The sequence below is a fragment of the Mizuhopecten yessoensis genome, unplaced genomic scaffold (assembly GCF_002113885.1).
Source record: "Mizuhopecten yessoensis strain PY_sf001 unplaced genomic scaffold, ASM211388v2 scaffold2275, whole genome shotgun sequence".
NCBI lineage: Eukaryota > Metazoa > Mollusca > Bivalvia > Pectinida > Pectinidae > Mizuhopecten > Mizuhopecten yessoensis.
Window position 1 is genome coordinate 842,206 of NW_018404465.1, and position 14,797 is coordinate 857,002.

At 36.5% G+C, this 14,797-nt stretch overlaps 1 protein-coding gene across 1 annotated transcript in view; it reads right to left on the minus strand.

Moving 5' to 3' along the window:
* Window positions 1-1,492: 1,492 nt before the first annotated feature.
* LOC110445405 (CUB and zona pellucida-like domain-containing protein 1) overlaps window positions 1,493-14,797 on the minus strand; it is a 19,506-nt gene continuing 6,201 nt past the window's right edge. Inside the window, exons 2-11 of the mRNA XM_021489999.1 lie at window positions 13,484-13,688; window positions 12,273-12,477; window positions 10,380-10,507; window positions 9,968-10,003; window positions 8,385-8,432; window positions 5,834-6,033; window positions 4,541-4,773; window positions 3,642-3,824; window positions 3,033-3,289; window positions 1,493-1,828 (exon numbers count right to left, since the gene is read on the minus strand). Of these exons, the coding sequence (XP_021345674.1) occupies window positions 1,641-1,828; window positions 3,033-3,289; window positions 3,642-3,824; window positions 4,541-4,773; window positions 5,834-6,033; window positions 8,385-8,432; window positions 9,968-10,003; window positions 10,380-10,507; window positions 12,273-12,477; window positions 13,484-13,688 (1,683 nt within the window). The 3' untranslated portion in view covers window positions 1,493-1,640. The remainder of the gene's footprint in view (window positions 1,829-3,032; window positions 3,290-3,641; window positions 3,825-4,540; window positions 4,774-5,833; window positions 6,034-8,384; window positions 8,433-9,967; window positions 10,004-10,379; window positions 10,508-12,272; window positions 12,478-13,483; window positions 13,689-14,797) is intronic.

Sequence of the window (14,797 nt, forward strand, 5' to 3'; positions counted from 1 at the left end):
CACCATCACATAAACCAACCACCATCACATAAACCAAACACCATCACATAAACCAAACACCATCACATAAACATAAATGGCAGGACACGACAACAGGCTTGTAACAACAACGCAGGAAATATGTGTTCTTATTTTTATGCTCTAATAAAATTAGACAAATATACAGTATTTGATATAGCGTCCTATCTAGCTAGTTTAAGTCACCCTTTACAGTACAGTAAGCGCTTTACAGTACATAGATATACAATTTATACAATAAATACAATTATCATATATAGAAAATAACACATAAATCAATATAACTTTGAGGAATTCGCAACTTTTTGTCCCTTGCCACCTGGCTAATATCCCTATGTGTGTATGCCTGTTGAGGTGCTGGAGATGTATTATGTCCTGTTTTATTAATCATGCGCATACATTACGTGACATAATGTGTATTCATTATATACAAATTTGATTAAATACATAGATCTTGTTCGTTTGACATTAAAGCAATACGGTCGAGCACACGTTTAACAGCATTGTTATACTCTGCTCAGTGTTTTGTTTACCACTATCCCAACAAACAAAATGGCCGACCTTTATTTAAATCAGCACACACATATAGCTGATAGAGTGCAATAGATATCAATATTAATTCATTGAAGATGCACCAATTTACACAGAATCGTGTTTTTAATTATAAAGAAAAACATGCAAAGATTCCTCTCAGAAAATATTGATACTCGAATCTCAGGTACAGCAGAATGCGTAACCGAACACCTAGGGGTATTCAGCATGCCTCTTACTTTTTTCAGAAATCACTCCCTACTTTAAATATGAACGGAACACAAACACAGGTGATTACACTTTTGAGGCTTCTTCTGGCAATTCTTACAGAGTAACGTGCAGTGTAAAAGTAAATATAGTAAAATGGTATACCGGGAAACTTTCGCCGCAGTTTAACTTTCGCCCCTTTCGCCTTCCGATCTGAGGGCGAATTTAACATGGCGGCGAAAGTTTAAAAAGAATATACGACGGCACATGTTTTGTCACTATTTCGCCTACACTGAGGCCTAACCCAGATACCGTATGTGATGCAATTGGGGTCCTGTGTGTTCCACTGTTGGCGGTGTAGGGCGAATTTAACACTGGGCGAATAAGGACTCTGTCGGTGAAGGGCGAAAGTTTAACGGGGCGAAAGTTTAACGGGAGTTTAACGGGGCGAAAGTTTAACGGGAGTTTAACGGGGCGAAAGTTTAACAGGAGTTTAACGGGGCGAAAGTTTAACGGGTGTTTAACGGGGCGAAAGTTTAACGGGAATTTAACGGGGCGAAAGTTTCCCGGTATACAGTATGGTACAATGTAGCATAATTATGTCACGAAGTCATATGTGTCCAAATACGCAACGTATGGGAACAATCGTGAATGTTTGTGTTATCAGATGTAATAAATACCAATTACATAAAAAGTACAACATCGTAGTTTTTAAAAAGAAATTTATGATGTTAAAGTTACATTATCACAAACTAGCCCTCATTGAAGAACCGTTTTAGTTGCTCATCAAATCAGGGGAAATATTTCATCAAATCAAGTTTGTACATCCCTCTTCGGTTCACCAAGCATCGATCTCTTATAAAATATCGGTCAGGTTAGATACTTTAGAGGGTATCGTTAGGACCGGACTTCCGTTTCCGGTAACGGCGAATTGCCACAAACATCCCGATCGCCAATATCCCTAGAGCACTGATGACGACGGCTATCAAAAGATGATCAGGGAATCTGACGGACTGCGCATGACCGGTTATTTCTACATCATCCAGTTTTCCTACGTCACGTCTCAAACGGTCTGAAACAGTTTTATACACTCATTGTTAAGTACCATTCATTCAAGCTTATTTTGTTGATTACATAGTATTAAATGATTGGTCACATGTTCTCAAAACTGACTAGACCCTCTCTTGGATTGTAGTTATATGTTAATACTGATCGGAGGTGATATAATTAATGGTTCTTTTTCGTTTCGTTTGTTATCCGTTTCGACTTTATAAAATGTCTGGTTATTTGTACATGTATAATAATACAATAAAAATAAACAATGTTAAGGGTGGCTGACGACGCACAGAAAGGCAGATCTACTGAGGGTATTCATCTTGTGATCTTATATTTATTAGAGGCTAATCTGACTAAGGTCTAAGAGAATTCTCGGTTAGAATGTAATGTGTCAATAAACAGCATTTACACTAAATGCGAATGTCATTTCGACCATGACTTTGTCCAGGAAGCACGCTTGCGCTTATTGATAAATTTGTTAGGTTAAACCTGCATTCATATTGACTATGAATCGAACTAAAAATTTCCAATACTTATATTTACCATTTAATAACACAGTGTTTTGTGTCAAAATTCAATATATAGTTTTAATGAGTATTATCTTCGTGAATGGTTGTCTATCATTATTATTATCATTATCAATGCTTAACGGACCATCAACACAGGATAGGTCATTAGGGCCAAGAAATAGTCGACAAAAGCAAATACAAAATAAAAACATCAAACAAACTTAAAGGTAAAAGACAAACGTCAATTTGAATATTAAAAGTGCTAAATGAATTTAACAACCATCAATAACAACCGTCAATGATAATCAATGTTACAAGTTAAAATGATGACGTCAACGACTGGGACATTACCAAAGCTTGATCAGAATTTGGTAGGGTTATGTATTGCCAGTAAAATAGAAAAGCAAATATTAGGGAGAAAAAAAGCCCACAAGATTGAAGATAAAATACTATCAATGCTCCAGATTTGGATATACTGTATATTGTAATGCTCATATAATTCAAATAATAATGAAAAAATAGTCTCCCCCCTACCAAAACGCATACTTTCGTTTTCACCGTTTAAGATAAGATGATATATATATCATTATGCAAATATGACGTTACAAAGTATCATGATGTCACGCAGCATGAATTCATTTCTTAATATGATATTCAAAACAAAAATGGAAAATAATAGAATGGTTACATTCTATACAGATTAATATGTACCTTTAGACAAATGTAGAACGTCAGAGGTATCCGCTGTTCTAAGATGAGTCGTGGACGCTGATTGGACAGACCTCGTTCTGACTTTGTGACAGGATTGGTCGCACGCTGACGAATGGTCAGTCACGTTACAAAACGTAACCGTACAGAACAAGTATAAATCGTCCTGATTTCTACCGGAGTACTCGAAGTCACGGAAGACGAACCTGGTCTCGTGAGATGATGTATTTCTGACGTGGGTGTTGACGTCACTGCTACATCTGTAAACGAGAAAAATGAAGAAACAGAACGGCAGGATATTTGCTTCTCATAAATGTAATATATTCGGAGAATACTCAAAATTGGAATATATTGTGGAAAAATAAACAAGAGAATTCCAATAAGAGAAAAAACAATAAGAGATGTGTCAACCAAATCATTACTCAAATTCAAAATCGATAAAACAAGAGCAAAATATGAGCAATGGAACGATTACCATGGATACGGTTGGCGAATAATACCAGGAGATCCGGAAAGGTACGCGCCTTATACCGCAAGACCGTCCATGGTTGAATGTATCAACACAACTCCGTTTTGTGTCCAGAATGAGTAATATAGGTTAATGTTACTCACCCGTTTCTGATGAGGTATAATTTGAATTCGTCCCCAGCACTCAGGGAAGGAAGGGTGTAGCAAGATTCGACCCTTATCTTGACATCAGAGTCTGAGAGGGGCGTGGTCACACTGACGTATATGTCATCCCCGATGTTGACCGTCAGAGAACTTCCGGTCAATTGTTGTTGGTAAGAGGAGTCACTAAGAAGATAGGTATTTTTTGTTATTTAATAACTATAAAATATTCTATATCCCTTATACTTCTTATATCAGAACAGTGTTAAGACACATAACACGAAATCTTCACTATAACGTTACTACACACACATACAAGCTCGGAAACCAAATTTGATGTACAGGAACACGGTGAAAATCTCAGCAAAAGGAAAAAACAAGGGGATTGCCATAAAAAAGACACCAGGATCTCTTAAACGGTGGGTGTTTCCTAAACAGCACGTGCCATATCCTGGTGTATTCGGTTATGTCTGGGACAATATGTCGGATCTCTATGTTAGACACAACTTCATGCAGAAGGAAATTGGAGAACACACAGTCACACCTTAGAGCCAGAGAAGTGTTTACATTAAGGTTTAGATTATTTTGATAAAATAGGTTAAACGCTCTATATTGACGTTAAGACCTTATTGCAGAACAGGTGTAACGTTTACCATTAACTTTCATAACGTATGATGCAAAACGTGTACAATTAAGTCAATGAAACATTCAACATTTGTGTTGAAACTATAAAAAAAATGGATCAATGTCACATAATGACGTAGAGTCTGCAGGATCAGAAGTAGTGAACAATTATCATTCACAATAAGATTGTATGATAGCACAAGTGCTAAATTGTAGTATTACATTAACATTCTACATTCCACTGTATCAATTCAACATTGGCTTTAACTTGCGCTTACCTGTAAAATGACATGTGGACATTATAATGACCGGAACCGGAAACATGTGGGTTATTACTACGCGTGCGCACTTTGTTATGTGTCTCTATAAAGTGTTGTGATACCGTCTCATGCGTTGCTATGTCACATTCCACGTCAATCTTGAAGCGGTAATCTCTGACGATAAATTTGTAAGTGGCATCTCTGTACGCGTAAATGAGGGTATTTGTATATTCCATTTTAGTGGAGGTTATCTGCAATAAACAAGGCATATGATCACAACTAGATAAATCCGATGAATTCATGTAGTTGTTAGTCATTCGCTTTTCTGATCCCTTATGCTGTAGGTAGAGCGTATACGCACAACGAAGGTATAGCATTTTAAGGGTTTCCCCCACAATTTCCCTTATAACGCCTCCAGATAACGTGTTTCAGAGTAAAGCACCGTAACTGATGATACATTCTGGCTTTTCCGAGGGACCTGTTCTCTGATAGTGTTTCGAAGAGAGAAATAATGACCGGCTTTTGACCAGGGCACTTTTCCTTCCCGAGGGAAAAAGTCATAATCGAAACTGCATTGGCCTTCTACTGTGTTTGATGTCACGCAAAGTAAATTCCCACAAAGGAATCCCCCACTGAGATATAGTTCCAGCCAGCGGAAAACAGTGTGACGGAAGGATAGTCCTCGGAGACAAGGGAAGACAAGACTGTACAAAATAGATCGTATGAAGTGATCCAATCTTGATCCTAGAAAATCAACACGTGATGTTATCAAAGTATGGTCATCGTTTCAATGAATGGCAGTGAAAAGGAAATCCTTGAATGGGATCCACTACAAGTCGCCGTTACACCATTTAAACGTACCCCCTATAAATATTTTCTAGTTACATCAGTCGTGTTTTCCCCTTCCAGCTTTAGCGGGATTTCTTTATTTCCCTTTAATTCTTCCCTTATTTTTCTCTCTCCTTTTAATTAATTGACTGTTTGTTTTTTATGAAACTGGTCAATTTCACATTAATGATGAGTAAAGAGTCAGTATTATGAATCGTGCCACTACTCAAACTAGATGAATATGGCCATCAAGGTCACGTCAAGGTCGGGTCAAGGGACCATGGAATCCACCAACAGAGTCTCTCACTTTGTATCTTGACATATGAACGCAAGACAGACAGACGTGATTGCACTTGTAACATGTGGTAGTAGATACGGTATGCCAAACATGAATGCATCAGATCTCCCGCTAATAATGTTATTATAATGGGAAAGTAATAAAACGTTAAAGGGCATAACTATGGTTATATTCACTTCGCCTACCATGAGGTGAGTCTCGCACTTGCTGTACTGTTGGTGAACGACGAGATAGTTACCGGAGCGGTAGCCCCCGCAACCAGGCTCACCGAGGTAAATATCAGACGGGTCAAAGTCACTATGCCGTTTGTAAAGATTTGGCAAATATATCCGGATGTCCCAAGCGTCTGGGTAACAGGCGACAGTGATGGCGCTGACGTACATGTCTAAACAAATAAGTAAAACAAAGTCACCATTGATCAGAAAATATAATACAGAAAAACCCTTAAGAGAACTGAGAACAAAACTGTAGAAAACATTAAATACGGCCTAAGATAGGTCTTTTGACCCTTTCAGTTAATAAAATAAAGGTAAAATTACATTTTTTTTATTTACAGTATTTGAGAAATGTGCGATATCTTCACTTAGCGGTAGCTAATTGGAATTGATACAAAGCAAGACTTTATTAATACCTATCACCATTTCCTTTCATAGAAATACAGTTTTCTTTTACAAGGATAACAACATTTTTTTTTATAAACAAAATTTGCACTTGTCCTCTCTGGAAAAGTATAAAACTTACCTGAGGAGCATTGTTTTACTTTTCCTCTATGGAATGGTTACTTATCCTCTACGGAATGGTATAAAACTTACCCGAGTAGCATTGTTTTACTTTTCCTCTATTGAAAGGTATAAAACCTACCTGAGGAGCATTGTTTTTCTTTTCCTATATGGAATGGTATAAAACTTACCTGAGGAGCATTGTTTTACTTTTCCTTATGGAATGGTTACTTATCCTCTACGGAATGGTATAAAACTTTCCCGAGGAGCATTGTTTTACTTTCCTCTATGCAATGGTATAAAACTTACCCGAGGAGCATTGTTTTACTTTCCTCTATGCAATGGTATAAAACTTACCCGAGGAGCGTTGTTTTACTTTGCCTCTATGGAATGGTATAAAACTTTCCTAAGGAGCATTGTTTTACTTTTCCTTATGGAATGGTTACTTATCCTCTACGGAATGGTATAAAACTTTCCCGAGGAGCATTGTTTTACTTTTCCTCTATGGAATGGTAGAAAACCTACCTGAGAAGCATTGTTTTACTTTTCCTCTTTGGAATGGTATAAAACTTACCCGAGGAGCATTGTTTTACTTTCCTCTATGGAATGGTATAAAACTTACCCGAGGAGCATTGTTTTTCTTTTCCTCTATTGAATGGTATAAAACTTACCTAAGGTGTATGTTTTACTTTTCCTCTATGGAATGGTTACTTATCCTCTATGGAATGGTGGAAAACTTTCCCGAGGAGCATTGTTTTACTTTTCCTCTATGGAACGGTATAAAACTTACCCGAGGAGCATTGTTTTACTTTCCTCTATGGAATGGTATAAAACTTACCCGAGGAGCATTGGTTTACTTTTCCTCTATGGAATGGTAGAAAACTTACCTGAGGAGCATTGTTTTACTTTTCTTCTATGGAATGGTATAAAACTTACCCGAGGAGCATTGGTTTACTTTTCCTCTATGGAATGGTAGAAAACTTACCTGAGGAGCATATTTTTACTCATCATCTCTGGAATGGTTACTTATCCTCTATGGAATGGTAGAAAACTTCCCTGAGAAGCATTGTTTTACTTTTCCTCTTTGGAATTGTATAAAACTTACCCGAGGAGCATTGTTTGACTTTTCCTCTATGGAATGGTATAAAACTTACACGAGGAGCATTGTTTTACTTTTCCTCTATTGAATGGTATAAAACTTACCTGAGGAGTATGTTTTACTTTTCCTCTATGGAATGGTTACTTATCCTCTATGGAATGGTATAAAACTTACCCGAGGAGCATTGTTTGACTTTTCCTCTATGGAATGGTATAAAACTTACCCGAGGATCATTGTTTTACTTTTCCTCTATGGAATGGTTACTTATCCTCTATGGAATGGTATAAAACTTACCCGAGGAGCATTGTTTTACTTTTCCTCTATGGAATGGTAGAAAACTTACCTGAGGAGCATATTTTTACTCATCATCTCTGGAATGGTTACTTATCCTCTATGGAATGGTAGAAAACTTACCTGAGAAGCATTGTTTTACTTTTCCTCTTTGGAATGGTATAAAACTTACCCGAGGAGCATTGTTTTACTTTTCCTCTATGGAATGGTATAAAACTTACCTGAGAAGCATTGTTTTACTTTTCCTCTATGGAATGGTTACTTATCCTCTATGGAATGGTATAAAACTTACCCGAGGAGCATTGTTTTTCTTTTCCTCTATTGAATGGTATAAAACTTACCTAAGGAGTCTGTTTTACTTTTCCTCTATGGAATGGTTACTTATCCTCTATGGAATGGTGGAAAACTTACCCGAGGAGCATTGTTTTACTTTTCCTCTATGGAATGGTATTAAACTTACCTAAGGAGTATGTTTTACTTTTCCTCTATGGAATGGTAGAAAACTTACCCGAGGAGCATTGTTTTACTTTTCCTCTACGGAATGGTATAAAACTTACCTAAGGAGTATGTTTTACTTTTCCTCTATGGAATGGTTACTTATCCTCTATGGAATGGTATAAAACTTACCCGAGGAATAGTGCGGTGCAGCAGTGTCCGTTATCGTCACTGGATTCTCTGACCATATGTAACAGAAATAATACGATAGTGTTTACACATTAAACACGAAAGAAAACTACTATGAACACGAGAGAAATAGAAGTATGCTCCACCTGTGAAAATTACACAGTGAAGTGTGGAGCAAGAATCATCTTGTATCGTACATTTTGGATGAAGAAAAAGTATGGTTGTAGTATGGTGGTAGAGTGGTCGACCTTTAACAAGACAGACGGAGTCCTGTTACCTGATCGAATGTGAAAGGTTACGGGATGACCTGCCTGACGGGAAGCGCGTAAGTGGTCTCCCATTTTAAGACGACCTGCGTGCTTTCATTTGTACTTGAAATAGTGGTTAATGAATTTCCCCAGTTCATATTATTGTACGGCAATACATTCTGGATATATGTTACTTGCACGTATACTTTTAATAAAATAATCACTAGGTGGACATTATCTAGTTAAATGTAATTGCAAGTATATTATCAGTAAAATTCATGTGCTCAAAAATCTTGTCGATTCTCAGACATTGAAAAATACACAAGCTGTTTCTCCCTTGACCATTGCTTACATTGTTCTTACATGATTACCACAGTGCCTCCTTCCAAGTCTATTTCGAGGAAAAATAATGAGTCCGAAAATATTCTACAATATTATTTGCGCAGAGTAATTCTTCCGTACATTTTTGTAAATGCAAACATATAAGCATAAGACTTTTTTTCCTGTAAATATGTCAGAAAAAACGACTATTGTTCTCTATGGGCTTGACGGTATGTTTTTCAATTAGATCCATTTAATCCAGAGATAAAACGTAACGTTATCAAGATGGTATTCCCTGTAGCGAGCAAAGCATTGAATTTTTTGTGTCAATGCATCAATACACTCCGAACTGCGAGACAAGTAATTTTATAACGAATTTCATTGCAAAACGAACTACAAAAGAATACTAAGGTTCATATACCAGGAATAGATCTGGTGAGGTTTTTGTTCATGTAACAATTAGGGGCATCAACGTTGTTCAAAAAATTAAATCGGGTGGTAAATTTAGGAAGATCTCCTTTTTAAACTCATTTATATAGGTTTACTTTCATGATAACATTTAAATGTTGATCACATGAAAGATACGAAATGTGTTTTTTGTATTAATTGCATTTCTATTAATTAAAACATGTATATAACCGTAAAACATGTATATAACCGTTGTGCTGAATGCGGTATTCCTATAAAGAGGATATTGTGTGTTTCTTAATTGATGGGATTTAAATAAAAACGGTAATATATAATTACGAATACCTCACTAGTTACTTTAAACATATTCTTTCGAATTCTTTCCTACTAAACATTTAACGGTATTGACAGAATAAATCGATGATATCTGACAAGCACCATATTTCTTTCTATTGTGGCCTCATGATAAGTTATTTCGAAGTGCATTGTTTTCTGAGTAAATGTTTTGTTGTTGGTCAATGCACTATCAAAGATGTTGCTTTAGAGAAAAAATCACCATTAAACCTCATTTTCCACTAGTAGCAGCTTTTATCGCCTGTTTTTACTCACCCGTAGTCGGTCGTCCATAGTCGGCAGTGGTTACTTCTAAAAGAAAGTAAATGCCAAACAATCTGTTAACCCTTTCACCCCTATGTAACTTAGGTAGACTCTGCCATGCATTGATATGGATGAGTTCATTATGGTTTACAGTGTTGAAAGGGTTAACATTACAAAAACATCAATAAAATGCACAAATACAATATCGTTCTGTAAGTTTCATCGTTCTACATCTTCATGCCATATAGAAGTTAGAATTACAATACAGAGTCAAAGATTTCGTTACACAATGTCATCACTAATACGATATAACATGAACAGTCTACAGTGTGGCCAGAATTATATTGTAGAAATATAAATTCGGAATAAACTATTATTGCTTAAATGTTAATCTCCTGAAAAAAGATGATAACAACGAATTTACCTTTGTCTATTTCTTGGAGGCTGGCTTTAAATCCATTAGTTGTAAAAGCGATGTCAGTTACATATTCAACCCTCATGATATCGCCCGTGGAATCCACGTAGTACGGGACATGTATAAATCCTGTTAATCTATAACAAAGAAACTTAACAAAAAGTCTTCAAAGGTTACATTAGGTACATTTTTAAAGATATACTACCGAGAAATCAATAACTTTCGTGAGGTTTGTTATTTTGTTGAATCTGTGTGTACTTTTAGTCGGCGAATTTATATGTACACAAAGTAATTTCATGGTTTGACTGGAGGATTTTTACACAATTTGGCACACTGCCAGCTTTCGTGGGTACTAGTAATCTACGAATTCATGTGCTCACGAAACGGTGTTCTTTGGGAAAACTATGAAATTTTGGCCCAACGATAATATCTGATTTCACAGTCTATTAAACTGAATTTAGAAAAGAGATGTAGAACTTCAATGGAGAACAAGAATACATTTTTTGTATAATTCTACTCTAACGCATATTTATCAAGCAAGTAAAATAGAAATGGATTGTTCTTCAATTAAAATTTTATTACAAGTATGTCAATGTATTATTCACCTGACAATGTATACTTCTCTCACTTGTAGCATAAATCCATAAATGTCTATTGCATGATAAAATTGCTTAACTTTTAAAAATGTACATCGAAGTGTAAACATGATCAGTTAAACTTTCGCTTTACCCCTTATTTTAATACATTTTTATGCCATTTTTAGTCCAAATGATATCATGTTAAAATCGATAATAAATAACAATCTTAAACATTGAAATTGAGAGAGATTTTTAATCCAAGACTTTTCTGTGGCAACAATTATTATAACAGAAACCAAGATTCAGAATACTAGATCACCAGTGAGTGACATAAGGGCCGGAGACGGTTATTTTCTATTTAAAATAACAATGATCTTATCCTAAATTCAACAATCGCTAAACGCAAACTTTTCTAGATAATTTGTGTAAAGTTTTCTTCAAATTAGATTAGCATCGCAGCTACAGAAGGACGGAGAGCGAAAACAACAAGAGGATACCGAAGTGTCAATAGAACCGCTTTTCGAACTCAAAATCGATAAATCTAGGGCAGCATAGGAAGAAAAGAAAGATTAAGACCCATCAAAAAAGTACAAGGAAAATAAGAGCATGCGTTCTGGAAGCGTATCCGTATCTGGCTTTCCCATGGTGACACTTGAAAGCGTACAACAATAATAAGACCAGACGTTCCAGAAGGGTAGGCGTCTTCTGCTTCATCGATGACACCTGCCACGTAGATTTAAGTCGAATCCAGGTCATGTCACGTCCTCATATCGAGAAATGAGGAAGTACAAACAAAACACTTAGGCACATTAACGAATTGCGACCTTCATTTCACACCAAGAAATAAAAAAGTTCCCTGACAGACACTGATATTGACCATAAAGCTTGTCCATAGTCTTCAGCAACCTGTATATAAAGACTATAAAACTATAAATACCACTGACAATCAATTGAGCATTGCTTCGGAGCAACTGCGGTATGGAATGTATTAATTACATATTATATATATTACACTGTTGGACTGGTCGTGACAGATATGTGTGTTTATACGTTATCTAGAAACGCATTATTGATTCACAAAATTTTAGGTAATAGGTAGAAGAAAATGAGTTAATAGTTTTGGTATGGGGACATTGAAATACTGCCTTCGCTGTTAAATTTCTGAATCCCCGAATACATAAATATGTGCAGTATTTTAGACATAGACTAGCATAACACATGTAACAACTTGCTAATCTATTTTCCCGCAAATACATGAAAAGATGTATCTTTCGGATCAGAAATTTTACAATTCACAAACGGAACGAAATTATGCAATATTTACTTTCCGGTAACGTTTCTGGAACCATCGTAAACAGTGACGTAGTCGTGTCCGGTATATAAGTCGAATCTCTCAAACGTCAGCCTCACTGTCGTGTTGGGAGGCACGTGCATGGTCCAATAGCAGTGGTAGTAGAGGTGGTAATACCCGGGGTTGTACGGGCTCTCGATAGTGGCGCTAGGGCCGTACAGGTCACCTGGTCCGCAATCTACCAGACAAACACGTGACAAAGATTAAGGTTCAACAAGCCCCCCACCCCACCCCTCAACACAAAAAATGCTAGAGTCACCCAAAATGTCAACCCCCTTATAAGTCATATGCAAAGATATGTAATTTGAATATATTGGACCTGTACATTAGCTTTTTAAATGGTACATAGCCAGGTTAAAGTAAGGCATTCACTCATTCACCGATGATATGGTGACACATCGGAACTCGTCCAGTTCAAAAAGGTCAATTATAAAATTGTAGGGGTGAATGAATTAAGGCTGATGTCTTGATTATAACATATCATGTCAGAATCTTTATTCCGTCTTTGCATATTGCAGAGTTATCTTCTCTTTGGAGCAGGTATTGATTGTTACGTCACTTGTTTGTGAGAATAACGTCATCAATTTTTGGGAAAACGACGTAATTTTCTCACACAAACAAATGACGTAACAATCAATACCTTCTCCCAAGAGAAGATAACTCTGCAATACGCAAAGACGGAATAGGGACGTGTTGAACCTCAATTAGATTTCGAAACTTGTCTCCGAATCATTGTTCATTTGTATTTTTCATTGTATAGGTTATTTAATGTTTAAATGAAATAAAAGCAAACATTCTAAAAAGTTGATATCAGAGTGCATGGTTCGCATTGCGGCGTATTTAAGGAAAGGGCTTTTGTATGTATAGTCTATGCATGTTGCTCAATTCGTTTGATATATATTAAAAATGAAATTGTGTCATATTGAGTTTTTGTACACGACTTTAAGCTGTGATGTATAGTTAAGTGTTCCTTTTATGACACATATTTGTGATATTTTCCTAATGCCAAGGATGCCGTGACAAATAAAAGAGTATTCAATACGCCAGCATGTGATCATATTGTAAAATTATCTACAGGGGAGTATATAGTTACTGTAAATCACATTTATTTCGCGAACTACAAACGTTAGGGGGATATAATGCGATCATTGTTTACACCGAGACAGTTACATGGTATACCGTACCTTCTCTTCGTCTGTTCGTTCTTTCCTTCCTTGTATCACCGTTGGTGTAGCCAACACTGTTTTCGTCCTTTTTTACGTAAGCGTCTGTTCGCATCTCTGCTGTTAGTGCTGCTGAAACGCTTTTCACTGAATCGTTAGTTCTCATATCGGCTGTAGGTACAGCTGTCCTCATATCCGCTGTAGGTACATGCATAATTGTGAAGAACTGAAAGAATAAAAGGCAGACATATCTTCAAGAGATTATTTATATATTTCGGTTCCGATATATACAGGTGTATACATATATTTCATTTTAAATCAAAATTAATGCAAAACAGCAGATGACAGCTGGCATTTATACCAACCTTAAACCGTACTGAAATTGACAAAGACGTGCAGATTTCAGGTTGGAGTGGGAAGACCGCAAACTTAAAAGGAAACATGACCAAATATCCTAAGCGTATGCCATTACCTAGGGTTGCAAGCTACATGATCATGTTCGAACTCCCGCCTTAAATCTAACGGGTTAACACCATGATCATAAAGCGTTATTAGTTGATGTAGCTTTGGCACTACATGGACAAATTCTGATTTTTAAAATACTGAACATTTCTTTTTCACGTTTGATATTAATGCAACATGGAAAATAGCATTTAAACCAGATATGCTCCAAACAATTCCATACTCAACACACGTATTATATAATTCAAATACATTTCTAACGACTGACAATATAAATAGTATATTTGGCTTTTATCTATTAAACAGTAACCTAAACTGAGGGAAAATAGCTTGATTTCAGCATCAACTTTTATCTTCTTTAACCTAACTTCTATCTATGTTTCTGCCATGTCTTTGTTTTGTTGTATTGTCCTATATCTCTAAGGGAAGGCGTGGGGTGATATGATACCATACCGACAGGCCTATCTATACAGGGGTAGGTGTGGGGTGATATGATACCAGACCTACAGTCCTATATATACAGGGGTAGGTGTGTGGTGATATAATACCAGACCTATAGTCCTATATATACAGGAGTAGGTGTGGGGTGATAGGACACCAGACCTACAGTCATATATAAACAGGGGTAGGTGTGGGGTGATATGATACCAGACCTACAGTCATATATATACAGGGTAGGTCTGTGGTTATATGATACCAGACCTACAGTCATATATATACAGGGGTAGGTGTGGGTGATATGATACCAGACCTACAGTCATATATATACAGGGGAGGTGTGGGGTGATATGATACCAGACCTACAGTCATATATATACAGGGGTAGGTGTCGGGTGATATGATACCAGACCTACAGTCATATATATACAGGGG